The sequence below is a fragment of the Marmota monax genome, unplaced genomic scaffold (assembly GCF_021218885.2).
Source record: "Marmota monax isolate L192 unplaced genomic scaffold, Marmota_monax_Labrador192_F-V1.1 WCK01_AAM20220418_F8-fsc00100, whole genome shotgun sequence".
Classification (NCBI taxonomy): Eukaryota; Metazoa; Chordata; class Mammalia; order Rodentia; family Sciuridae; genus Marmota; species Marmota monax.
Window position 1 is genome coordinate 410,209 of NW_026693872.1, and position 26,924 is coordinate 437,132.

The window sequence follows — 26,924 nt, forward strand, 5'->3', positions numbered from 1 at the left end:
TCAGTTAATAAACACACAGGATCCAGTTTCCAAGCTTATGATATATCTTGTGGATATGAAGCCACTGCTCTATAATCAGATGATTGTCCACATTTTTCTACTGTCTAAGTCATTCACCAAAATATTACTGATACATATGGTCATTCCTGTTATATATGATATTATTTAGAAAATGGTCTGACATGTATATGCACAAATTCTTATTTTATTTAAGAAGACTCTTTCTGCCTTGCCAAAATAATCCAGTAGTGGTGTCAGTTTCAAGGCTATTGATCATTTACCTGCAATGACCATATTTAGAAAAGCAATGAGCTCATTAGAGGAAACATGGAATCCAATTTCATTAGGTATTAATGCTCAGGGGCACACTATTAAATTGCTTGGTATTCACACTCAGTTAAGGTACGTGAGAATAGTGGCTGTAATTAACTAAACTTCTGTGTTAATATAGCACTTACTGGAGACACCCTTAAAGGTGCCTTTGTGCTCAAAATACAAGGTTAAAAGATTTTGTGTTATTTATCATATTTGGGAAAGTCCTCTTTATTGCAATACATAGTCTTTGTCTAACCCAACCTTCTGTTACAAAATGGCTTATTAGGAATTTTTTTAAAAGGAAGCAAATGTTAAGTTCTTGCAAGTTTTAAGACAATTTAAAAAAATACTCTGATACTTATATTATTATAGCTGATATTTCTGAAAAGAGCAAAAAAAAATGCAAAATCTCGGGAAGTCATTTTATCCCACAGCATCATTCAAAATAGAGTATTTCAGACTTGAGCTATCTCCTTATTAGATGCAATTTCAATGTATAAATAACATAGAAAACAATGCTAAAATCCAGGTATAATGGTGAATGCTTGTAACCCCAGGGACTTAGGAGGAAAAGGCAGGAGGATCCCAAAGACAGCCTGAGCAACTTAGTGAGACCCTAAGCAATTTAGTGAAACCCTGTCTCAAAATATAACTAACTAACTAACTAAATAAATAAATAAATAAGGGCTGGGGATGTGGCTCAGTGGTTAAGCACCCCTGGGTTCAAGCTTCATTACCAGAAAATAAAATAAAATAAGAAAAGAAAAAGAAAACAATGCTTAAAGAGTTTGTATGCTATTTCAATGAATATCTGCCATCACTCCTGAAAGTGAGTGAGAAGTGGATTATCTCCTAAATGAGGACAGGAATGACAGTGAAGTCAAAGACACAAATATGAAGCCAATATAAATTAAATGAAAGTTAAGATGCATATGTGTGAATTAGAAAAATATTGACAGCTTTGTTTCTTCAACAAACATCTGTTAAGAACCTATTATGTACTAAGAAGGAGGCCCTGTAGGATCCTTGAAGCAAAGAGCCACATTTGTCTTAGTTGTTGCTATATCTCATGTACTTGACATGCTGGCACATAACAAGCATTCAGTGAAAATTTTGGAAAATAGAGCTGCACTAAATGCACATACAAAAAACAATGCAATATTGAAAGTGTTCTTAATTGCTTGCAGATGGTTAAAAGGAGAGCTTTTACAGAACACTCCAGGTTTCCAGCTTCTTTTGAAAACTTGGTTGTGATGGTGTCCTGAAGTATTCAGTTGCACAAAGTAATAATTAGCAAGAGTGGATAGAGTAGTTGTTCCCAAGTAGGTGGGTCTTGTCTTCTGGGGGCTCCCACAATTCCTACACAGTCTGCCTCACTCATATATGTTGGCTACCTCGTTCCTCAAGGCATTTGAATTTTCCCCTGATGCTGTACACTAATAATGAACTGTCAGACTTCTACCTAAAATTTCAGTCCCAATTCAAAGACATCCCTTCTTCCAAAAAGTCTTCCATGCCCTCTTTCACTGGAATTAATCTATTTGCTTAAAAATAGATTTCCTTAAAAATAAAAAATTAAACTAAACCCTGAGTTTCCATAGTAATTTCTCCATATTTATAGAACACTTTCAATATTGCATTATTTTTTGTAAGTACATTTTGTGCAGCTCTATTTTCCAAATTATATTCACTTGTTATGTGACAGTCAACATGCCAAGTATATGGGATACAGCAACAACTAAGACAAACATGGCTCCTTGCTTAAAGGATCCTACAAGGCCTGCTTCATGGTACATAATAGGTTCTTAAAAGATGTTTGTTGAAGAAACAAAGCTGCCAATATTTTTCTAATTCACATATATACATCTTAACTTTCATGTGAACTTTGTAGAAAATGGTCACTGTATGCATAATTTCTCCTTCATATGTCCTTTTAACTTTACTAAATAAACTAGAAAACTAAATCTAGGAGCCAAAATAACAATTACTTAGGAGAGTTTACACTGATTTAATGTTCTTGGACCCTATCTGATCTGCTGGCTCTAGAAAGTGTTTACTAAGAACTAGGGATGAACAGGATGCATTTAGGAAATCATGTTCATGATGACTCTTCCCAGTTGAGTTATAATGCCATAAATTAATTCTTTAATTTGGGATATCCTATTCTGAACTCTGTAATAGTCTCCTATTAAGACTTTGGTGTCCTGTGGAACTGGAGATCATTATGTTAAGTGCAATATGCCAGGCACAGAAAGACAAGTGCTTCGTGATTTCAAGAGACAAGTTCTCTTCTCTTTTCTCACTCATGTGTGAATCTAAATAGTTAACTCCACAGAAGTTGAGAGTAGAATGGTGAATACCAGAGGTTGGGAGAAGCAGATGTGAGGAAGGGATGAGGAAAAGTTCATCAGCAGGTATAAGTTAGAGGTGCTTAGCAGCAAGACATTCTGGCATGCTATTGCACCCAGGGTTGACTATAGATAACAATAATGGACTATATACTTCAAATTTCCAGAATAAAAGATTTTGAATCACCACAAAGAACTGATAAATGTTTGGGATAGATATGTTCAGCCTGATCTAATCATCACACATATATACATATATCCAAACATCATATGATGCTCCATAAATATGTATAATTTTATGCTTTTGCATATCAGTTTAAAATATTATTTAAATTTAAATAAAAACAGCTTCTCTATTCTATTTTTTCAGTTTTTCTTTTCTTATCATTCCTGCACTATATACAGCAACACACCATTTTGCCTGCTTTGTCTTTTTATATACTTTTCAGAATTAGACACTCTTCTGTAGTTACATACAAATCTCTTCTGTAGTTACATAGAAGAGTTTATGCATACACATATGTATATATAATTATAAATGATAGACAGTGAATATTTATTTTTGGTTGATCACTATCAAAAATTTTTTTTCATCAAAATGCATTAAGTTATACATGTATAGAGATAAATAATATACAAAAAACAATTGTAATAAGCTATTAAGATATATTATTTTAAAAACTACTTTGCCTATGATTAGTGGTACTTGTAATTTTTATACAAATTTATTTTCCTTTTACTAATATATTTTAACATTGAAGATGCAACTGACCTACATTCAATACTTACTTAGTTATATTTATTAAGATGAAAAGCTTTAGTAATATTTGTCTAAATAAGATGTTTTACCACTGAAAATGGAAATGTCTTTAATTTTAATATAAAATATGCTTGAATTTTTAAGCCAGGATTCTGAAATGTTTTACTTTTGCATTTTATTTTATAGTTTTTACTATACTACATGGTGCAAAATAACTCAAGAAGATTTAATAAGGCTGAGGGATTAAGACTAAAATAATCATGGTAGATATTGCCTTGTATTTATAAGATATGAAAGAAAGTCATGTGTTCATTTGTAAGAGTCTGTTTGCTTTAGTTCTGCTTGTTTTTGCGAAATGATGGCTAAAGGCATAAACAATAAAAATATATTATTGAAACTTAATTTGCAAAATATAATTTTTATGGTCTTTGAGGTTGTATAACCTGATTTACATATATGGACTATCTGAATACTTAAATTTTATTTATTTATTTAAGTTATATACATCAAAATGCTTAGTATGGCCTCACAACTTGCAATAATAACTTCCAAGTTACAGAGATCGTAGTTTATATTGAGTAAATGAACTCAGAATATTAATTTCCCTTCCTTTTTAAAGTTCTTTCTCTCTTAAAATCATCAAGTAGAAGAACATTATTATCTAGATGAAATACACTTTTTACCAACCTTATTAGACATCTCAGGGGATTAGATTTTTATTCCTATCTTATTAAAAAGATGAGCTAAATACATATGTATTTGGAAAATTAGATTGGAGCAAGATATAAGATCTTGCTCTTTTTTTATAAAAAAAAATTGGCTGTTTCTCTACAGAGATACATCTAATTTAGGATTTAATGTGAGATTTTCAAAGATCATCTCATATTATATTTTATTCATTTATTCATTTTTTTCAACACTATGCCAAGTGTCAATTGTTCCAGTAATTCATAGGTGCAAATGCACCATGAGCTTCTATAAGGTGGACATTAGTACGAGGTGCTGAGAAAATCATGAGCTGAGTTAGAGAATATTTGTGTCTCTAACATCTGCTGGAAAAGTTTGAAATCAATTGGAAAGTAAAACTAGTATGTATATAATCAGAGCACATACTTTGTATAATAATTTTAATATGTAATTCATGTCTGAAAGAATTATAACATCATTAATACAAATAGAAATCCCAGAAGAGAATCTGATTATGAGGGTAAAATAAATTCCAATGTGATCAACCTTATCTTGAAGTAATAAAATTTTAATCATAACAGTGTTTGGTGTATAACAGTTTCATAGAAAATAATTAGCAAAAAATTAAAAAGGGAATCATCTTGTACAAACACTTTTTCTTTCTGATAATGGTGAAACCAGGAAAAATGTGATAGAAGTATTTTTTATTTCAGTGTAAATAATTAATAATTACATACCTTGTAATATGGCAAATGTTAACAATAACTCTTTATTTCCTTTGTTAAATGTGAATATTTGATAGACAATCTTTGCTATCGGACTTCATGATCTGTAATATTACCCTGGTTAGATAATGAAGAAACAGCCAAAAATAAGAGAAGCAAACAACGGCCCAGAGAAATACACAAGATTTCTTCACAAGATCAATAGGGAAATAGGACTAGTACTTAAATCTCATCTCTTTCTGTTAAGTGAATATTATACAAAATGTCATCTCCTCCTCCAGAACAAAAACAAAACAATGAACCACAAATCAATCATAATACAGCCAACATGTATTGGCTGATTATAGTTTCCTGGTGATGTGATAAATGCTTTAGATACACAAGCTTACTTAATCTTCATGAGCAATTTATGATGTGTATTATCATTTTCCCTTTGCAGAAGAGGAAATCTGGTTTGTAGCAATTTAAAAATCACACAGTAAAAATCCCACTGAGGTGGGATTTTACCTCAGTCCCCTCTAGTGTCAAGCCTAACCCTGCATTCTTACCCACTGTAGAGAACTGTCTTCCTCCAGCCCAGGTGTCCATCAACAGATGTACGGATAAAGAAAATGTAGTATATATAACAATGAAGTTTTATTCAGCTATAAAGAATAATTAAATTATGGCATTTGTAGGAAAATGGATGGAACTAGAGATCATCATGTTAATGGAAATAAGTCAAGTTCAGAAGGTTAAGGGTTGTATGTTTTCTCTTGTATTCAGAAGCTAGAGTGGAAAAAGGAAAACAAAGGTGGAGGTAGATCTCCTTAAAACGGGGAGATCAGTACATAAATAGGACCAAGGGATGGAAGATAGGGAGAGAGCAGGGGAATGCTGGAGAGTGATATTGGGCAAATGACACTGTCATATTTTATTTTTGTACAAATATGTAACAAATCCCGTGAATACGTACAACTATAATACACCAATAAAAAATGTGGAAAATAATTGCACACACACACACACACAAATGTGTTCCTGCCTCCAGATGTTATATGATAAACTATACCAGAAAAAAGCAGGCATGATCCAGGAATATTTCTCATGATGATTTTGGTATTGCAACTAATTTTCCCCCACTTATACCCTAAGTGAGTGACTCAACTTTCCCTCCAATTGTCCCAAAGTGGTAAGGTAGATCCAACATTGAAGCTTCTCTCTTTATCGCCTCTTTTCCACATGCCGTCAATTTTCAATCTCACCAATTTGAGCTCTCTTAGAGTTTCTCATATCTTTACATATCTTTTTGTGCCTGTCACTATTATAGTTCTGACCATCATTGTTTTTCTACTGGTCTGCAGCAAAATTTTCCTAGTCTCCTCATATTTCACTTTACTGTTTCCAATCATTACTCATAAATAAAAGCATGATTTATCTCTATAAAGGGCACCTACACGTTTGCTTACAGTGAAACACCCTTGTCTGTAGAATAAGATCTATAGTATACATGACACATACAGCCCTTGATAACCCAGACCCTGTATTTTATTTTCCTCTCTTACCATGCTGAAATACGTACAATCACAAACATACAGTGCTTTTGTATCTGGATCTCTGTGCATACCATTTGTTTTGATTGGATCACCCTCTACTTCTCCTGGCACTTTTCCCTGGTTTTCAAGTCCAGTTTAGATGTTTTTTTGTTTGTTTGTTTTTTGTTTTTTGTTTTTTGTTTTCTTTTGAGCAGAATTCACTGATATATCAAGACTGAGCGAGCTGCCCACTCAGGGTTATTCATTATTGCAGGACTTGCCACACCATACTGTAACTATCAGTTCACCTGTCTTTGTCCTTTGCTACAGTGGGTGTAACCTAAGGATGTTCGAAGCCCCATAATTTTGTCCCTGTTACAGTAAATGGCAAAAGTTCAGGAGCATTTGTGGAATGAAAGAAGATAGACTGTAGAGGGTGGCCGAGAAAGGGGAGATTAAGAGGTGAAGGAGAAAGGGATAAAAAGATAACCGAGAAATAAACGGAAGGAGGAACAGAAAGTGGAGGGAAGGAGAAAGGGTAAAGGAAAGAAGAGGAAGAGGTTAAAGGAAGAAGAAGAAAGGAAATAAAAAAGGAAGGAAGGAAAAAAATTAAAAATGGGAGAAAGGGAGAAAAAAACGATTGGAGGAAGGGTATGTGGAGCAAGAGCAAAACAGAGAATATTCCCATTAGGTTCCTAATGGAAGTGTCTAGGGAACTTCAGGAACCACTTGTCCAGTGACCAGCCATCTTTCTGGGGTTGCAGACAGAGTCAGGAAGTCTGATGTTAAAGACAGCAAAGACCAAAAAGAACCCTAGGAACATGTGAGTTTAATTTTACAATTAAAGAATATGAGCTGCAGTGAACTGCAGACAGGAACAGCAGACAAGAGCTCATCACAATAGAAGGCAGTTAATATGGGACATGAACACAGCCTTGAAAAATCTCAGGCCCAAGTTCTCTTCACCACAATGGTCTTTCCAGAAACACAATGAACCTTGATGTAAGAGCAGGATTTTAGCTTAGGGCCTTGGATCTGTGATTTAGGGCTGTGCACAGCACAATCCTGGGTGCTTTTTTAATTGTTCAAACATTTAATACAAAGAACATTCACTCTTCAAGGCAGGTACACTGTAGTAAGACCAAAGAATATTTGAGCTCTTTCAGCCCCTTGCTTCATGTTACTCATCTTAATCCTCTAACGAGCCTTGAGCTTTTCCTCACTCTGTATTTTTGCCACATTGTCCTCTCATCTAGAAGGCCCCTGCTGCCATTGCTACCTTTTGAAATCCTTTGCGTCTTTGGGAACCCTTGCTCAAAACCTCTTCTTTGATGAGACAGGCTTCAGTGTCCCTAATAGGAAATAATCGCACTATCATATCTATTCCAGTAGTGCTTTGTTCATTTTCTTTTCTCAAAATATGAATTAACCAATGTGTTTTATTATACTTGTATGTCCCTTTCTTCCACCTTCAATGTACACCGCGGGAAGGCAGGACCCCATTCTTGCCTTTTCTTTGCCTTCCCTTATAGGATTAGTCCAGTAACTTTCATATGACATATGCTTTTTATATTTGTAAGTTGAATTGAAACATAAAACCCATTTTCTAACTCTCATGCTTATATCATCCTAAAATATTAACAAAGCTATGACTCTCTAATACTTCTCACATTTTCACAGGTATTCTTCTTTTCTTCCTTAACATTTTTATTGTGTTCACTTTTGTGACTTAAAGTGAGCTATTAGGATGGACCACAGTGATATATAAAGGAGAAAGAGTGGTATAATTGAGTCAGTGAGAATCAGAACTTCCAAATTTGTGGATAAAATGATGATTTCGTATCCTGGCCCAATGAAGAAATGGCTAGTATGACAGATTCCTGTCCCTTCAAAAATATTGACAAGAGATCATTGAAAGAGAAGGGGGCCTCACTTGAAATAGGGTTCTTCCTTACATATAAAGACTTCAATCTTCCATTTTTGATAACAGAGAACTATGAAATACTCCCTGACTCTTGCTCAATGTTAGTGAGGATTTACTTGAGGTGAATGACCTGGACTACTTGTTCTATTAATTTTAATTAGGTGTGTTCTTATACAAGGAAGATGGTAAATCTGTTGGATGTACTGAAATAAAAGGAAGAAGGCCTTTAAAAGCCAGGATTCCCAATCTTTCTCTGACAAGTCTTGACTCTTACCTTGCCTAAAACTCTATTTCTTAATAAGTAAAGTTAGAAACTCTGTCACCTTAAGCAGAAAGCCTTTCAAATTGTTTCAGAAAATACTGTCACGATGTCTTTGGATGTGATTTTGTGTATTTTAAAATCATTTTGTAAGAGTGCAGTTGTAAGTATGCTCAAGTCCAGCATATTTCTCTGTTGATCACTTACTATTGGCAGTCTGGATAATGGCAAACTAATGGCAGTAGAATGTTTTATCTGCACTTTTCCCCCAGCAGTCTCTAAAAGGCTTTTATTTTTCATTCACTGCCAGATAAAATATATCACTGGACTCACTTTAAAGGAGACATCCTTTATGGTAGTTCAATTCTATCACTGATTTTAGAAATATAATTTTCTAGCACTAAGGAGTTATTTATAACTCCACTGGTTTTGAAATGTCATGTAGATGTCAGAAGAAAATTAAAAGCAAGAACAAATAAACAGCAAAAATAATGCACACCAAAATAGAAAGATAATTACTTTCCATTTCTAACTCCAACTTGAGTCTAATAAATAATATTAGAAGAAAAAAAAAACATACCAACGTGCTCTTTAGTATCTTTCCTAAACTTTGCAGAAATGACAGTACAGCATTTGTTAGGATAAATTGTTCCCTCCAGGATGTACATAAAAAGGCAAATTGTGTCGCTGTAGATTCTTTGAGTTCCTGATACATCGTTTATTTCTCTTACCCACACTTTCCTAAAGCTTACTAATGAATAGCTGCTGATGCCAAAGATTAGGCTTTTGCTCAGTTCTACAATTCTCAGATTCCTATGGCCACAGAAAATACTTTTGAACTTCAAATGTACTTCTTTCTGAGCTTCTTCAGTGAGAAAAATAAAATCTTCAAATGTGAACTTCCTCCTCTCTTGCATAACAGGCAGTTCTCATATTTAAGAAAGGATATTTTCTAAGTCCCTGTGGAAAACTTTCCTCTGGAATGTTTTATTCAGCTTGGAAATTCAATAAAATGACATTTTCCTATTGTCTACCAAGTGGGGAGGTTTTATATGCCTTGAGTTGGACTACTTGATGTCTTAGATTATTAGCACCACTTTAGAAAATCTATTAAGTTCCCTTAACGCTGTCATCGAGTCTAACAAAAAGGCTGTTACTGGAACATTGTTCAGTTTGGTGCGTGTAGCAATGGAAGAGGTGAATTTCTGGAGGACTCTGCCAGGAATGATGGAATTATACTTTATTGAATTTCACCTTATGAAAAATAGGGATTATGAAGTTATTTCATCTGTAAAATGGGATGACAGCTGTTTCTACCTTGAAAATTAGTGTGAGGATTAAATGAACTAATAATGTAAAGATTTAAGGTCATAATTCTGCCCCTGGTGGCTATCTTTGCTATCATTAATCCTAGGAAGTGTACTGAGGTTTACATATGGCAGTGGGGCTGGGAGGAAATTTACAATGGGGGTCAAAAAAGAAGGTGCAGACTTCTTACCTCCAGAGAGTCATCCGCATTCACCATCCAACAGTCTGTCCAGGTGGCCACAATCAAAAATCCAGTGGAGAAAAAGGCAAAGAAACAGGCGACATACTGAAGAAGATCCTTCATGGTGGTGAATAGTCTATCCGGAAGGGACACATGGGCAGATGCCAGCTTTGGGCCTACTCAGGTGCCTGGATTGCTATTGGCCTTCTGCTTCTGGTACCTGTAGATGAGAAAATGCAGGTCTTTTACTTTTCTTCACACCCCACTGCAGGTGCCTTAAGTTTCATTAAGAATAATAGAAACAGGCTGTAACCGACAGAGGGGTCCTGGAGGTTATAATCCAAAGCAAACAGCCTCCAATCACAAGCCAGGTCAGAAAAAGGACTGTGTACATTTTGGATGGGGGAGAGAGGGAGCCCTGGTAACATTCCTGCCCAGACTGTGCTCTGATGCAAAAGGATGGTCACCAGAGGCATGTGTCAGTACCAAGATGGAGGAAAGGAGGCAGGTCCCACCCCATACTGGAGACTGTAAATTGATCTTTCTTAGGACCTTCAGGGAAAGTGAGCTATTCTCCTCCCCCTTAGAAGAAGGCTTCACAGTTGACCGAGTGCTATTTTATTGTTAGGACTATTTTAATATTCACTGACTCCCTTAGACAGGACCCAGGTGAAATTATGCTAAACAAGTGCTTGCTCAAGGGAGTTTGCATTCCAAAGTGCTGGGCAGAAAAGCCCCTTGAAGGATTTCTAGCACCTGGGTAGCAAGCAAAGAAAGGATCCCAACCTTTTAGCATCAGAAACTGGGGGAAAAATGTGCATATAAAATACTTAAATTTTCAATTGACACATAATATTTATGCTTATTTATGGAGTGCAATATGAGTTACTTCCAGATGTTTTATAAATTAAAGGGATAAAACACACACATGTGAAAGAAACAAAACAAAAAGTAAAATAAAACATAAAATTAGTTTTTTTAATACAATCAATTTGCAACAAGTAAAAAATGCAATATTTTTTACAATGCTTGCTTAATATAAAATATGCTCTTTTTTAATGTTATTTTTATTTTTTAATTTTAATTTGTTATATATGACAACAGAATGCATTACAATACTTATTACACATATAGAGCACAATTTTTCATATCTCTGGTTGTACACAAAGTAGAGTCACATCCTTCGTGTCTTTATACATGTACTTGGGGTAATGATGACCATTGCATTTCACCGTTTTTCTTACCCCTATATCCCTCCTTTCCACTCCCTCCCCATTTCCCCTTTGCCCTATCTAGAGTTCATTTAATCCTCCCATACCACCCCTAGCATATTATGAATCCGCATCCTTATGCAGGCATGTGTGTGTGGGGGGGGTGTATTTTCAATGGTTTACTATTTCCTTAATTTTTAAACATGTTAGTGAAGCCATTCTAAATTATTTACAAACATGATATCATTTAATCTTCATAAGCATCTTATGAAGAGATATTAATCCCTTCATTTTACAGAAACTGCATCCCCAAAGCTCTCTGTCTACAGAGTTTCAGAGCAAGATTATACTCTCAGAGCTGTCTGGATTAAAGTGTTTATTTATAAATTATTACAGTCATTATGGAAACAGTATGAGGTTCCTCAAAAAACTAAAAATAGAACTATATATTCCAGTGAACTCACTACTGGGTATATATATCCAGGGGAAACTAAATCAGTAGGCACTCATCCTTATCTATTAGGTCTCTATTCACTAGAGCCAAGAAATGGAAACAATGTACATGTCTGTCAGCTGATGAATGAATAAGATGTGATATTGTACACAAAGACATACTAGTCTGCTATAAAATCACAACATCCTGTCATTTGCAGCAACATACATGAAACTGGAGACCATTGTGTTAAGTGAAATAAACCAGGCACAGAAAGACAAGTACCCCATGATCTCACTTCACATGTTTTAATGGAACCTAAAAGAGGTTGACCTTGAAGAAGTATAAAGTAGAATGGTGCTTACCAGGGACAGGGAAATGTACAGGAGGATTAGGGAGAGTTTAGATAATGAGTACAAGTTACAAATGGTAGGAATAAGTTCTAGTATCCTATTCCACCACAGGGTAGCTATAGTTAACAATATAGTATGTATTTCCAAAGAGCTAGAAGAGAGGGTTTTGAATATCCTTTTGATCTGATGAATAGGCCTTTAAAATGACCACTACTTTTCCTCTTTGTGGGTTAATATATATTGCTGTTGTGCTATGAGAGTCTTTGTTGATTTTATTAATTCTATTCTTTCACCAAAGATATTTGACTTTTCTATAATTCAGGCTTTCCCTCACTCTTCATATCTTTTTGAAGTTAGTAATCTGCTTGATATGCAGAATTGTGGTAAAGTTTATATGTTGGATGCATATGTTCTTTTTATTCATGAATCTGTTCCTTAGAAACATTTCAAAATTGGCTATTTTTTGAAGCTGTGAGTCCCAGAAAAGAAAAGTGGCCTCGGAATTGTTACCAAAAGCTATTTAAAGCAGGCAGAAGATGGTCTCTCTCTTGTTCTCTTGCACGCTTTGTCCCATTCACTGTTTCTTCTCCATTTGAGTCAGACCTCTCAACTTAGCCTTTGAAAGGGTAGGGAATAAATTCTGATTTAGAAATACCAAATAAAATCAGGCTCTTTTTTTCCCCTCTTTCAAATATCTTAGACAAATTATATTTAAAATTTGTTCATGTATTGATGTTGCAAAATAAGGCATCCTCCATATAAAGGTTTTTAATTAAGAGTTAATTATTTGTTTCCTAAAAGTCGGTTGCAAAAGATTTTAATTTTATAATTCTCATTAAAAGATTATCTAGCAATTTTTCTAAAAAAAAGTAAAAATAGCTAAGTTTTAAATGTTAACATGGCCAAGCATTTATTATGTTATTATTCTTTCTCCATGGACTGATGTTTGAAAAATGTGTCTAATGAAAAGGGAAAAAAACTGTCTGATTAGGAAAAGTATTTGTTTTTTATAATTGAAGAGGTAACTAGAGTTTCACCTACATTTCACCTATATTTGAGTGGGTAGACTTAAATGGGTATAAAATCCATGTAGCCATTATCAATTTTAAAAAAACTGAAAAAGATCACATATCATCATTTTAGATTTCTGTCTACTAAAATAACATTTTGAGTGATATTAATAAAATATATTTTCATATGGTTCTTAATATGAGACAATGAAAGAAAAAGGACAGAGGAAAGGCTTCCACAGATGTCATTACTCTAAAAAGAATCAGTTGCTGAGATAATTATTTCAGTAACAGCTCACAAAGAGATTACTTTTCTTCCCCCCACTCAATTGTGATTTGGTCATAGTGCTTAAGGTTAGAGGCTAAAAAGCTAAAATCAGTATTGATTAAAAAAAATCCTTCAAGAATATACTAAAATAATAAACTTTTGTGACTAAATGTTGTTGTTTCCAACTTTCATTCATTTTATTCAAGCATGATACAATTTACAATTAAATGTAAAATCTAGGTTAGAAGCTATATTTAGAATAGAAGACTAATAATTGTTATAAATGACAATATAAATGTTAACAGTAGTGATCACTAAATTTTGAGGTTCATTACAAATGCCCTTTTAGTGCATTGTAGCTCTACATAAAGTGGGGTTCATTTTGATATATAAATAAGTGTGCAATAGTTTTCTCCATGTCCATCCCTGGTACTCTCCATCTGTCTCTCCTCCTCTCCCCTCCTGATCCCCTTTCTGTATGTACTCTATTGTTTTTCCATTTATATATTTTAATTGGTGCATTATAGTTATATATAAAACCAAAATACATGGTGATGCATTCCTACAAGCATGTAGCATAATTTGGTCAACTTTGTTCAACTATGTTCTTCCCATTTCCCTCCTTCTTCCCTCTCTGTCTTAGCCCCCTGCTTCTCCTCTAATGCTCTTCCTTCTATTTTTGCTAGATCCCTTTTCTTATTCCTTTTTTCTCTCTAACTTCATCATGTGAGAGAAAACTTTAGACTCTTGACTGTCTGAGTCTGCTTTATTTCACTTAGCACATGTTCTCCAGTTCCATTTACTAGCAAGTGACATGATTTCATTCTTCTTTATGACCAAATGCAACTCCATTGTGTAGACATATGACATTTTTTTTTATCCATTCATCTATTGATGGGGCCACTTAGGCTGGTTCCATGATAATGTACTGTGGATTGCGCTGCTGTAAACATTGGTATGAATGTATCACTGTAGTATGCTGATTTTAGTTCTTTCAATTAAAAAAGAAAAATAAGAAGACAAAGAAGTTTTTTAAAACAATCTTTTTTTTTTTTTCTAATGTGCAGTTCTGGGGGTTAAACTCAAGGTCTTACACATACTAGGTACGCTTTCTACCACTATGCTACATCCCTAGTCCTATATGCCTTTTGTTTGATTTTATTTAACAGTTGGAAAAAATCATTCTTAGTTTTTTAAGTGCTTATCCAAAGAATGTAATCACCTATCTATGTAAGGCATCTACAACAAACACATGGTGTTTGATGAGTCACAAGTGAATCTTATGCCCTAACATTTGAAATGTTCATGCTCTATTGATCTGATGGAGCAAACCAGTTCCAAAACACATGCCCATTACAGGAAAGTCCTGGATTTGGCTGCTAAGCACCCCAGGGCAGTGGTTCTTAAGCTTGAGTGAACACTGGAATCTCCAGTATAACAAGCCACTTGTTATAAATACAGACCAGGGAGCTCCAGAACCAGAGAACCAGATTCAGGAAATTCGGAGCAGAGGCCAGAATTCATGTTTTACATATGCTTGGTATAAACTTCTTCTGAGACAGATGATCATGCTTGACACTAGTTCAGAGAAAGAAATGAAAAGCCAACAAGCTACTACTTTTAAGTTATATACTACAGATCATAAATAAACTGTAGGAAAGGTGATATCAGAATTGCAATTAAGTATTAATGTTTTTCCTACCTATCACCAATAGTAGATCCCCAAAACAAATATTAGAGCCTGATTCAGAGGAGTAATGAAAAAAGCACTGAGCATTCTCTCATGCAAACACACACATATATACATGTATTTCTGGAATTCAGAGATTCTTCCACAAGAAAAATAGTAGACTATAATTTACATCTTACTCTCAATATTTACTAGACAATGTTTGTGGGTGTGGGTGACAATAGAACTGCTCCTGAATTGAATGTAGCTACTTTAAGAGAATAATATAAGATGGCCATACTTAAATGTTAATTTCTGTGGGTGAAGATAAAATATTAAAGAAGATGTCACAATGGAGTCATGCAAACTTACAGAATAGCAAAGACTTGGGTGGGACATGATTGCTTGTAAGAAAAGGGCAATGTGTGGGCAACTATAAAGATGCCAATGCAGAATAAATCATTCTTCTGTCTAGAAAAAAATCTCTGCTGCCTCTGCTATTCTGCTATGTTTTAGCATTTTTTTTTTTTTTTTTGGTACTGGGAATTGAACTCAGGGGGTGCTTAACCACTGAACTACATCTCTAGCCCTTTTAAAATTTTTATTTATTTATTTATCTATCTATCTATCTATTTATTTATTTATATTAGAGACAGGATATCACTGAGTTCCTAAGTGCCTCACTAAGTTGCTGAGGCTGGCTTTGAACTCGAGATCCTCCTGCCTCAGCCTCCCAAGCCAAGGGGATGACAGGTGTGCGGCCACCATGCCCAGCCCTCTGCTATGTTCTAGATTTGAATATTTAGCATTTCCAACTCAATCACAGTTTAGTTCCCTTTCATCCAGCTGGCCTACTCTGACTGTATATTATCCTAGGTCCTGGGATCACTGAGAAAATAAAAGGTGGAAGGCTTAAAACCCATCCTTCAGTTTACTCTCCAGTGAGTGGACCAAAGCAAGGCACTGAGGGAAGGTGAAGAACTCCATCCAGGTATATCTAACAGCAGCCTCAAGTTCTAGCACCATTCTCAATCATAATTCACTGGAAATATGCAGAGACCCCCAATTTATTTTGTAAACACAGAGTACAATTATCACTATGCATGTGGCTAAATAGGGTTCACAAAATATTTACAAATGCACAATCTCTTCTAAGCTTCATGAAAACAGAAATCAGTTTTTGGTTCACCAGTGCATCCCACGTGCTTAAAATTCTGCCTGGCACATGTTATGCTCTTAAAAGACACATATTAAATTGAACCTAATCCCCACAGTCCCATTTGACAGAAGAGGAAGCATATTGGGTTCTCTCTGACACATCCAGAGGCCCCAGATGCATCTTAGGCTGACAGAAACGGCAGGATAATCTTTGCAACTTCAGAGCTATATGTTCGGCAAGATCCCTAAGACAAATGTTTCAGTCAGCTCACTGAATTTTCACTCTCCCACTGTTTGCATGCCTCCTGGCTGACTTGTTAGAGCCACCTGTTGATCACACAAGTGAAGCCGTCAGCCTACCACCTTGGCTGTTAGTCAGTGAAAGGAAGTCAGTGTAGAACTGGAAAAGCTGCAATTGTCCATTTGGTCTGCAGGTGGAAGCAGCCTTGCATTTTCAGTTGAGAAAAACAACAAGATATTTTGTCTTAAATTTGTTGTTCCCGCTAGTCTCACAAAATGTTCCTTCTATGTTCATTATGATAATGCAAGTTCTTAAAGTAAACTAACTTATATCACATCTTATGAATAATCTTCTCTCTCCTTTAAATGTCCACTGGTCATTGGAAAACTCTGCACAGGAAAATCAGTTGCTATTGTCAAAGTCAATGATGGCTATAACTAATGGCAAAATAAATCATTGGCTAAAAGGTTGGGCCTCAGAGTCAGACAGATCTGAGTTCAAACTAAGCCAATTAATATTTGTCAGATTTTGAGCAAGCTACTTGATATTCCTGAATTCATGTTTTATATATGCTTGTGGATTGTGCTGCTGTATTCAAGTATGATATAATTTAAAATTAAATGTAAAATCTAGGTTGAAAAAGTGGGAATTATGAACTTTGTCATAAAATTATGTTGAAAATAACTAACATTTTGTAAAAGCTTAATACAGTTCATAAAACATAATAAAATCAATAAATTTTAGCTCTTATGACTTTTATATCACAAGCTTGCTCCTTTACATATGTGGCACACACACACACACACACATTTGCATGGGTATTTATGTAAATATATTTCTATCTGTATTTATTTAAAACAACTTAGTAAATTTAATATACAAGAAACAAAAAGTCTGATTGTAAAGCAACTTTTATTTTTATCTCCTATTGTTCTTTCAAATTTATTTAACTTGGGCCAATTCTTTTCCTGCCCCTTTGATAAAATCTAGGACAAACTGAATTACTTTATTTCATCATTTTTAGTAATATAAATTCTTTCAGTCCTTTCAAGACACAAAGATACAGTTGCATTCCAACAATGTAACTCTTTATACTCTTATGCAGGCCAATCCCTTGTAGCCTCTCCTCCATCCAGTGAGCCTCAGAGCAACATGCCTATTGTAACACTTGCCCATTAGATTTCTTAGGCCAGAGATATACAGTAATCTGCCATGTCTCTTCAGACCCAAGGGACAAATGCAAGGCTTTTACAGTAGTTGAGTTGAAATCCTTTTGTTTGGGTTTAAAGTGAGGAATGATAATCGCCACCCTCTCAGGGCACAGTGGCTCATGCCTGTAATCCCTGTGGCTCAGGAGGCTGAGGCAGGAGGATAGCAAGTTCAAAGTCAGCCTCAGAAAAAGCAAGGAGCTAAGCAACTCAGTGAGACCCTGTCTCTAAATAAAATACAAAATAGTGCTGGGGATGTGACTCAGTAATTGAGTACCCCTGAGTTCAATCCTGGGTACCAGCTCCCCCCAAAAGAGAATCCCCACCCTCTCCTCCATGGCGACAGGGAAATGGTGGTCCATATATACCATATAACTCCCTCTAAAAATTCTCTCCTAATCTTAAATGCTTTCTTGGAGATAACTTGTTTTCTGGGGAATGAGGGTGGAGATTAGCTGGTCCACTACATGTAACAAAACTGGTTCTATGCTGTATTTGCTACTTCTAATTGTAGGTCTCTCATTTTGTTTTAGAATATGGAATTTATTGTCTACTGACAGCAGTCAAAACTGGAGTGAAAATGCTTTCAGTTGAACACCTTATTACCTGAACTATATAGTATTAGACTGGAATTTAGTGGTCATTCTGGACAGCCTACTCCTGGATTTGTTGTTTACTCCTGAGTATTGGTATGTAAGAAAACTTTAGCCCATCCAGAGGAGCCCATCCAGGCTTCTGTTAGTGAGGTTCATGGGTAGATTGACAACCATCTCATATGAGGCATGACCAAAGGAAGGGTGAAATGAGTATTTTAGGTTTTATAAAAGGAGAGGCCAGGTATGGTGGTGCATGCCTGTAATCCCAGCAACTTGGAAGCCCAAGGCAGGAGGTTGGCAAGTTAAAGGCCAGCCTCAGCAATTTAGTAAGACCCTATCTCAAAAGTTAAAAAAAATAAAAATTAAAAGGGTGGGAGGTATGACTTGGTGATAGAGTGTCCCTGGGTTCAATCTCTGGTACCACACAGACAGACAGACAGACAGACAGATACAAATGCGCGCGCGCACACACACACACACATACATACACACACACACACAAAGGAGACTGAATAAATTTGATGGTGCTTCTTAAATAATAGGATGGTCCAAAGGATTGATCTTTCTATAAGGGATCAGAAAGCATAACTAGATGATAGTATACAAAAAGAGAGAAGGAAAATTGTACTCAACTATTGAAGAACTTTCTAACATTTCAACTGTCTGAAAGGGAAGTCGTTTGGTTTGATGAGTTTCCTGACTCTGGAGGGCAAATGGAGGTAGAATCACTATCGGTGCAGGTGTTACCTGGATGGCTCATGAATCAATTCAGGATAGAAATTACTCATGTCTCCAATTTGAAGAATGCCTGGGAGAGCTTGGGACCCTGGAAAATTTATAATCTTACCTTATCTCTTATAGAATTTGAGTCTTATTTAAGCCAAATCTCAGAGATGACTCAGTGAACCATTCATCCAAATTCACACCTCAAATTGAGCAGCAAGGCGTATGTCATTACTCATTTTGTAACTTATTTCACCTATAAAAACAAGATGTTCATCATGGTACAGCACAGTTAAGCCATCAAGACTTCTTTGGGTGAACCAGGATGGAATAAACCTGGTGTAAAATGTTAGCATTTTACTCCCTTTGAGTTGCTGGGTAACTCATGAAGCCATCCTGGCATGAAACTTTTCTGTTGAATGCCCTATATCCTACATAGATCCTTATGCTTATTGTTATATTGTAAATAAAATGGATCCATCTGAACTAGATTTCATCTCATGTACTGAAGTATTTAGAGTTTATTTAAGCACATTCAATTGGCCCTTATTATTTCCCACCATTTTTATTTCCTTCTTATGTCTCTTAAAATATTTATACATTTTCTTATATAACCACTGTTAGCTCTTCTTTCTAAATCATGAAGGTGGAGAGAAATTCAAACTTTTCTTCCACAGTTTCAGTATTTGAGTCTGCTGTAATAAAGTAGTAATAGATTAAACTCCCCAAAAAAGCCATAACAAATTTATTGGCTCACAGTTTCATAGACATGGGGACCTCTGACCAAAGACCCAGGAGAAACTTCATTTTTGTTGTTATGTTTGACAGAATGTTGATCCCATGTAGAGATATGATTAGGTGTGATTTAGCTATAGGCTAAGGGCAGCAGGGCTGGGCCTGCCAAGATGTTTCTTGGACTCTCTGTGCAGCATTCCTTTGTCCTGGAAATGGGGAAGGACTCTTGATGGAATGGGAATCTCATCACCTATAATTAAACAAGGTAGGTCACAGAATTTACAGCCAACTCTTACACAGAAAGTAAGGAGAAGTCAGGGTGATGTTTTTAGTTTTTTTTTTTTTTACTAGCTTTAGACAAAAAGGACTTGTTTCCATGACCTGCCTTGGCAAGAGGACTTCTAGCTTCTAGGGCTTATCTCCAGAGAGGGTGAAAGGTTAAGAGCCTGGAAGACAGAGAAAGCTTCTGAGGCTTTTGCTTAGGTCTTCCCTTTGAGATATTGTTCTCTGAGCCCCAACAAAACTTTCTGAATATTGAATGCTCAGGGCATGCTTAATCTGTGTTGATTCAAGAAGCACTGACATCCTCAGGAGACAGGCTGTGGGACTGTGTCCTCACCTCTGTTTGCATGCACCTTTTAGGGGCAGTCAGCTTTACTGATGCTTTCCCAACAGCTCCTCTTCTCCCACTAACTGCTCAGGAATGACAAGTACACAAAGAGAGTTTTTGCCTAGGATAGTAGAAGACTGATTTTCAGTTTTCGTATAGTGATGCTAAATGATATCAGGGATGTGGATAACACATCAAGGGCCTAGAGGCAGGAGGACAAAGTATAAGACTAAGAATGAGTGCTCTGGTATGTCCAGAGTCTGTCAGGTATCTAGAACAGTAGAGAACAAGGAAGTGAAGTGGCATGTTCTAGTAACCTAAGGAAGATCTTCAGTTCCCAATGGAATTAATGTGAACTTCTCACTTACAGCCTATGAAGGCTTTAGACAACAGAGATGGGGTGATCTGAGAAGAGACACATCAGATAGTATCTTCGTTTACTGCTTCCTGCATAGTTAACTCCTGTGGCCCCAACCTTTAGCCATTAATCCAAGTGACTTCCTACTACCAAGTGAGGGAAACTAAATAATAATATAACATATAATAACAACAACAATAATAATAATATAAAACAATATACAAATAACAATACAAAACAATAATATAAAAATGAGTCTCCATCACTTACACAGTCCTAGAATTGCAATGGGTTGACTTACCATTTTTTGATTTGTCAATCATGTGGAGGTGTTACTCATTCAGTAGAAACCCTATCTTCAGATTTTGAATTTTGAGAATTTCCTGGGCTAGCAATAGTCAGCAAGATACTTCCTTAATGTTGGGCAATAGTAGCATCGAGCTGAGTTCCCAGACAGCCAGTCAATCATGAAGATAAACCACATAGTAAACTATGCTGCTAAGCTGTGATATTCTGCAGGTTAAGCATATCAAATGTATTTTTGACTTATTGTTTTCAACTGATGTTATATAGGTTTGCCAGGATATAACCATACTGTAAGTCTCTTTTAGGAAATTATTTTGGGTCCTCTCCCTTTACTCTTTCTCTTGCTTTTTGATCCACAATCACCCCATACCACCACAATATCTTCCCATGGCTTTCACGATTTGGAAACTTTTGAATTTAAATCCCAGTGCTAACCCTTGTACCTGAATACTAACTTTGGATTTTAGAGTTTCTACTTTTACTATCCCCTAAGGCACAACTTGTACGGCCCTCCTGGCCCACCTAGTAACCACCATCCCGTCCTACTCAGCCCTTTCCCTGGGACCTTGCCCTTGTCAGTTCATTTGCAAGAATTATTTCCTGCTGCCCAATAGGATGAGGCAACTCCAGGTCTTGGATGTCTCTCTGATTCCTTGGCACATGGTCAAAGTTCTATTATTTTATAAATAAATCTATCAGTCAATTTTTTTTTAATGTAATTTTTTCATACACACATTTTATAGCCAACAGTATTTGACAGTCAGCATTGAGCTAGAAAAGGAAGAAAGGGAAGAGAACATAAATTCAAAGCACTTGATTGTTGATGGAAGAGGACATTTGCTATTGATGGTATTTTGCCACTCCCTCTCTATATCCTATGCTGTACTCAAAGTTGGTAACCATTGCTAGAACTACAAATGTCCCATCTCTTCATCACTATCCCTGTTGCCACATTGTCATTAGGAATGACCCCCATCAAAATCCCTAATCCACTAATTCTAAACCTACTTGTCCTTCAGTATACATTTTCTACAGATATCATTTTATTAATGCTATAGGAAGTTAATATTTCCTAATATCTTCTCTATACCACTTATAATGGTTAATTGTATGCGACAACTTGATGGGCCACAGTGTACCCAGGTATTTGGCCCAATTATTGTTCTGAGTGTTTCTATTTGGGAATGAGATGAACTGATGGACTGAATAAAGCAGATTGTTCTCTCTAATGTGGGTTGACTTCATTCAATCCATTGAGGGTCTAATAAAACAAAAGGGTTAGTCCTCTGCAAAGTAAGAAAGAAATTTGAATAGGACATAGACCTTTTTTCTGCCTTTGGACTTGAATTGAAGCTTGATCTCTTTCTAGATCTCCAGCCTGCTGGACTCATATAGGAACTGAACTACTGGCCTTACTGGTTTGCAAGCTCTTGGACCTGTACCAGACCTAAACCACCGTTTTCCCTAGTCTCCAGTATGCAAAATTGTCTGTAGATCTTAGGAGTTGTTCACTTCCATAATTGGGTGAGCCAATTCCTTATAATAATTATCTCTTGCTTTCTCTGTTAGTTGTGTTTTTACTGGTTCTCTCTTTCTATTGATTCTGTGTCTCTGGAGAACCTGGACTAACATTCATCTCACAAGACAGTTATATATCATCTCCCTTTGCTTATCCAGTCCTTCCTAAGTAGGAGCCCCCATTCCAGTCATCATGCCATTTCTTAACCTTTGAGTACTTCTGTCTCTGACATGTTTATTCTGTTTCCTTTTGCCTGGGATCACTTTAATTTTTATTTCTATTTATTATAATGCTAACCATCTCTCAGGAATGAATAGTAAATTCATGAAGACTGGTTGAAAAATTTCAGTTCATTATCTTCTCTCTCTGTTAGACTTATAACCAATAACCACATTGTTTATCTGACACCATCTCTAGCCTTCTGTATGTTAGTTTGATGTCTCCAAATGATATTAACTAGTTGGAAAAAAAGAAGGAAGGAAAGAGAGAGGAAGAGAGAAAGAGAAAAAGGTGGGGGGAGGAGATGAGGGGGACAGAAGGAAAGAAGAAAGAGCAGGAGGGAGGGATGAAGTTCACCAAATAGAAAGTCAGTCACAAGTTTAGCCACTTAGTATATATAGATCAATAAAACATTATTCTAAAGGTTTTCAGTCAAATAGGAGGACAGACATACATACATAGATACGTAGATACAGAGAGTGTTGAAATATGTGATTCTGCAAAATGGTTTAGGACCATGAATGAAGCTATGATTAAATGTCTTGGGAATCATTACCTAAGGCTTCATGGAAAAGATGATGGTTGACTTGTTTCTGTAATGATAAGCATTTGCTAAACATAAAAATAGGAAAAGAGTTTTCCTGAAGGCAAAATATGAAGACAGAGAATTGTGAACGTACATAACGTTGTTGAGGAAAGAGCTTTTGACAAGCATCTTATAAACAACTGGGGATATTTTATTTTGTTCATACTTGTAAATGTCCAACAATACCACATACAGAGATGGCAGCATTACTAAAGTACACATGCTGAGGTTGCTTGTTTACTCAAGAATTTAAGTCCCATGGAAATAGATATTGTGTAACAAGCTTTATTTGATGGTGGGTTTCAATGTGTGGTGAATTCCTGAGTAAATGGATTCTTCATGCTGGACTTTGTTCTAGGCACTAGGAAATTGACCAGTGAGCAAGATACTCTAGTGGGGAAAAGGTATCCAATAATATTTAGGTTTCTAGTAGATACTTCCTGCCTATCACACAAAGACATAGTTTACTATAAACATTCCACAGAGATCCTTCTGAAGGGACACTGGTCTAGAGTAGTTTATTTGGAATATATTTTATATTCAAGAGGCAGAGCATTTTAATTGAAAATACTAAACTAGAATTCTACATACATGGTTTTAGTCCAAGGTACCCTTCAGGTTTTCTTATACTTTATGGTACTATGAGCAGTGGAACTTTGACAATTTTCCAGTAAATATGATCATTGCAGGTAGTCAATACATATATAACTGTGGCTTGAAACAAACACCAAAAGTAAATTTCTTCACCTGTGTTTTTAATGAGTAAAAAGTCTATATATCAGTCTTTGAAAATAAATGAGAGAAGTCCTTGTCAATATTCCTTATTTTGGTCATATTTAATTGAAGAATATAAGCATTTTAATTTGTTTTTTCACTTTGTACTAAAATATATAAGTGGAAAGGGATTATATCACCTTTTCACTTGTGGAGAGAATGAAGACATTTATGAAGAGACTTATCCAAACTGAGAAAGCTAGAAAGTAGCATAATCAAAATTTGGATCCAATACAAGGATAAACACAGACAAGTGTCCATGAGAAACTGAAGCCAAGGAAGATGAATCAGGGCCAGAACTTCCTCCCAAGGAGAGCAAGCCCTGTCCAAGAACAAGCTTCCCTTCCACCTGATACCTGTCCAGAACCCTGACTCACAAGGCCTTCACTCAGAATTTAAATGTAGAATTTTCTTCCACCATAGAACAGGATGACATCGGGGCCTAGTACTCATGATGTTTGGATTATCATGAATCCACAAAAGCTTTCTGATGAAACTATGAAGCAAGTTTCTTTATTCTTTTGAATTTATCAGAAAAGCAGTTTCAACCAATCTGCCTTCAGGGAAGTATTACTCATGAAAGGTGGAAGATTCTATTATAATTTATATCCTATTTAATACCCATGAGAAAATGTTGTATAAGTTCCACCTTCCTTTAAAAGAAGTCCCATTCTGCTGAGATTCTCTTCTGTCTTCAAGGATCTTCTCAAATTCTACCTTCTTATGAGTACACTGTGAGCCTCTATTTGTATGTAATATTTGCTTTGAATTAATATTAACTCTTTGCTTGTCAGGGTAATAATAACATAGGAGGTAGTAACTATTATAAATATACATTTAATAGTTGAAATATATGATTGGGGTGTAATCTAACTTATCCAAGTTTCTATAACTACTAAGTCATGGAGAAAACATCCCAAACTAGGTCTGACCAACTCCAGAGAACATGGTCCTAATACTAACATGCAACACAGATGTACCTTGCTTTATCACCATGCCTTTCCCTGCTAGATTGCTGGAAGGTTAAAAATCAAAAGAAACTTAGATATAATTTCAGTTAGCACCCTCATTTTATAGATCAATAAACTGAGGCTCAAGGAAAGTATTTTACCCAGGTGATACAGCTGTGAGACATATACCTGAACTGTAGCTCTGCTTTGCTCCTGGCACTGCCTATATGATTCACCTTGGCAGAGGGGGAACCTACTAACCCTCCCATGGCCCACACTGTGTCACATGCATCTTGTTCACAACCTATATTAAAGAATTAAATTTCGTTGTATTTTTTTGTGTGTATGTATGAACAGATATTTCTAACTTGCATACACAGAGATATGAGGGAATATTTATAACTCAAAACTAGTGAATTGTTTGCATATCTAAGGAAACTTAAGAGAAGATCTCAGAGCAATATTTTGGTTTTTTGTTTGTTCACTTGCTTTCTTATCAAGGATAAGCCAAGTTCCACTAAGCTAAATGGATTACGGTGGTGAAACTAACTAAAAGTGATAAGACCCAAAACAGAGACTGAGACTACAAATTCTTATGATAGAAGGATATTAATCACATGACTTCCTCCATTTTAGTGAAACATTTTAACCACAGAATTTAAATCATCAGTGAACAAAAACAACTTTTTGGGTAACTAATGGCTTGGAAGTATTTCCATAATACATCCCTTACCACATTCCTCTCCAATACCCTTTTAAAGATTTCTGTCATTATCACGATCAATCTTTAGCATGATACGCAAGAAAGACCTGACCCTTCCTGCTTCTTTAGAGTTAATTCTTTTAAGTCCCTAACATATACCTTGTTTTCTTGCATTCTGAAATGTGTGCAGTTCCTTTAAGCCAATAACATCCCTTGGCATTTGGGAGTCTCCTATTTTTGTCTAGAAAATCCCTGCCCTTCTCATCTCCTTACCTTTCTAATAATCTCTGCTTTTTTCTAAATTCAAGTTGTATCATCTCACAGTAAATTGATTCTAAAACCTATTTGTTCATCAATATCACGTGGGAGTTGTTATCAAATATCCGATGTCTGCAGAGATTGTGAATTTCAGGCATCACAATTTCTTAAAATTGGATTTCTGGGAATTCTGGAGATCTGCCACCTTAGGTATTCCTTCCTGCTACATCACTTATCAGGGTGTGATTCTCTTTGTCTTCTTGCCTCTCAGGTTGAAAGTTCCTTATAGGTAAAGACATGCTTTCAATTTCTCTACTGCTAGCATTACATGAAAAATAAAAGTTGAATGAAAACATAAATAAATGAAGTTGACAAATCTTTAGCTTCTCTACTCAAAGTTTCCTCTTTCTGTAACATGACCATAATTGCCTCAGTATTTTCTGATAACTTTTTCAAAGCATCTTAAACTTTCTCTCTCCTTATTGTATATTTCTATGGCAGATATTTTTGTTCACTTTTCTTTTCTAATCCTTTATGTTCTTACTTATATTCATGTATTGGTGTAGCTCTCCCACTGAATTCCGAACTTCTTTTTCAATTTGGTGATTACTTAGACAACCATCAAAATACCTCTTTATCTCTGTTGTTAAATTAAATCAAACTTTTATGTTTCTTTAATTTCCTAATCCTTTATTTCATTGAATTTATCAGAATAATGTCTTTATGACCATTTAACATTTTACAGAAATACAGTTCTCTTGTACTTGAGCTGGGGGAAATCATATGTGCTCAAATTGGATATATACATCTTTTTATCTTTTTGAAAGTATAACACTGTGTTGCCCAGGTTGGGCTCAAGCTGTTTCTGCCTCAATCTCCTGAGTAGCTGGTACCATGCTAACTGGTACAAGATTCTTGGTAATAAATCTGTAACTGATGGTTTCAGAACAATTTATTCTAAAGACAGTAATAGGGATTTGTTTGAAAATTGTGCCTCAACTATTCAAAGCTATTG

At 35.6% G+C, this 26,924-nt stretch overlaps 1 protein-coding gene across 7 annotated transcripts in view; it reads right to left on the bottom strand.

Moving 5' to 3' along the window:
• Cldn16 (claudin 16) overlaps window positions 1-26,924 on the bottom strand; it is a 90,891-nt gene that overhangs the window by 9,719 nt on the left and 54,248 nt on the right. For 4 of the 7 annotated variants that reach the window (XM_046462590.2, XM_046462593.2, XM_046462591.2 and 1 more), the window contains one exon: window positions 10,031-10,241. In XM_046462590.2, the coding sequence (XP_046318546.1) occupies window positions 10,031-10,144 (114 nt within the window). In that variant the 5' untranslated portion in view covers window positions 10,145-10,241. The other 3 variants (XM_046462589.1, XM_046462595.2, XM_046462596.2) reach the window with 3 other exon arrangements.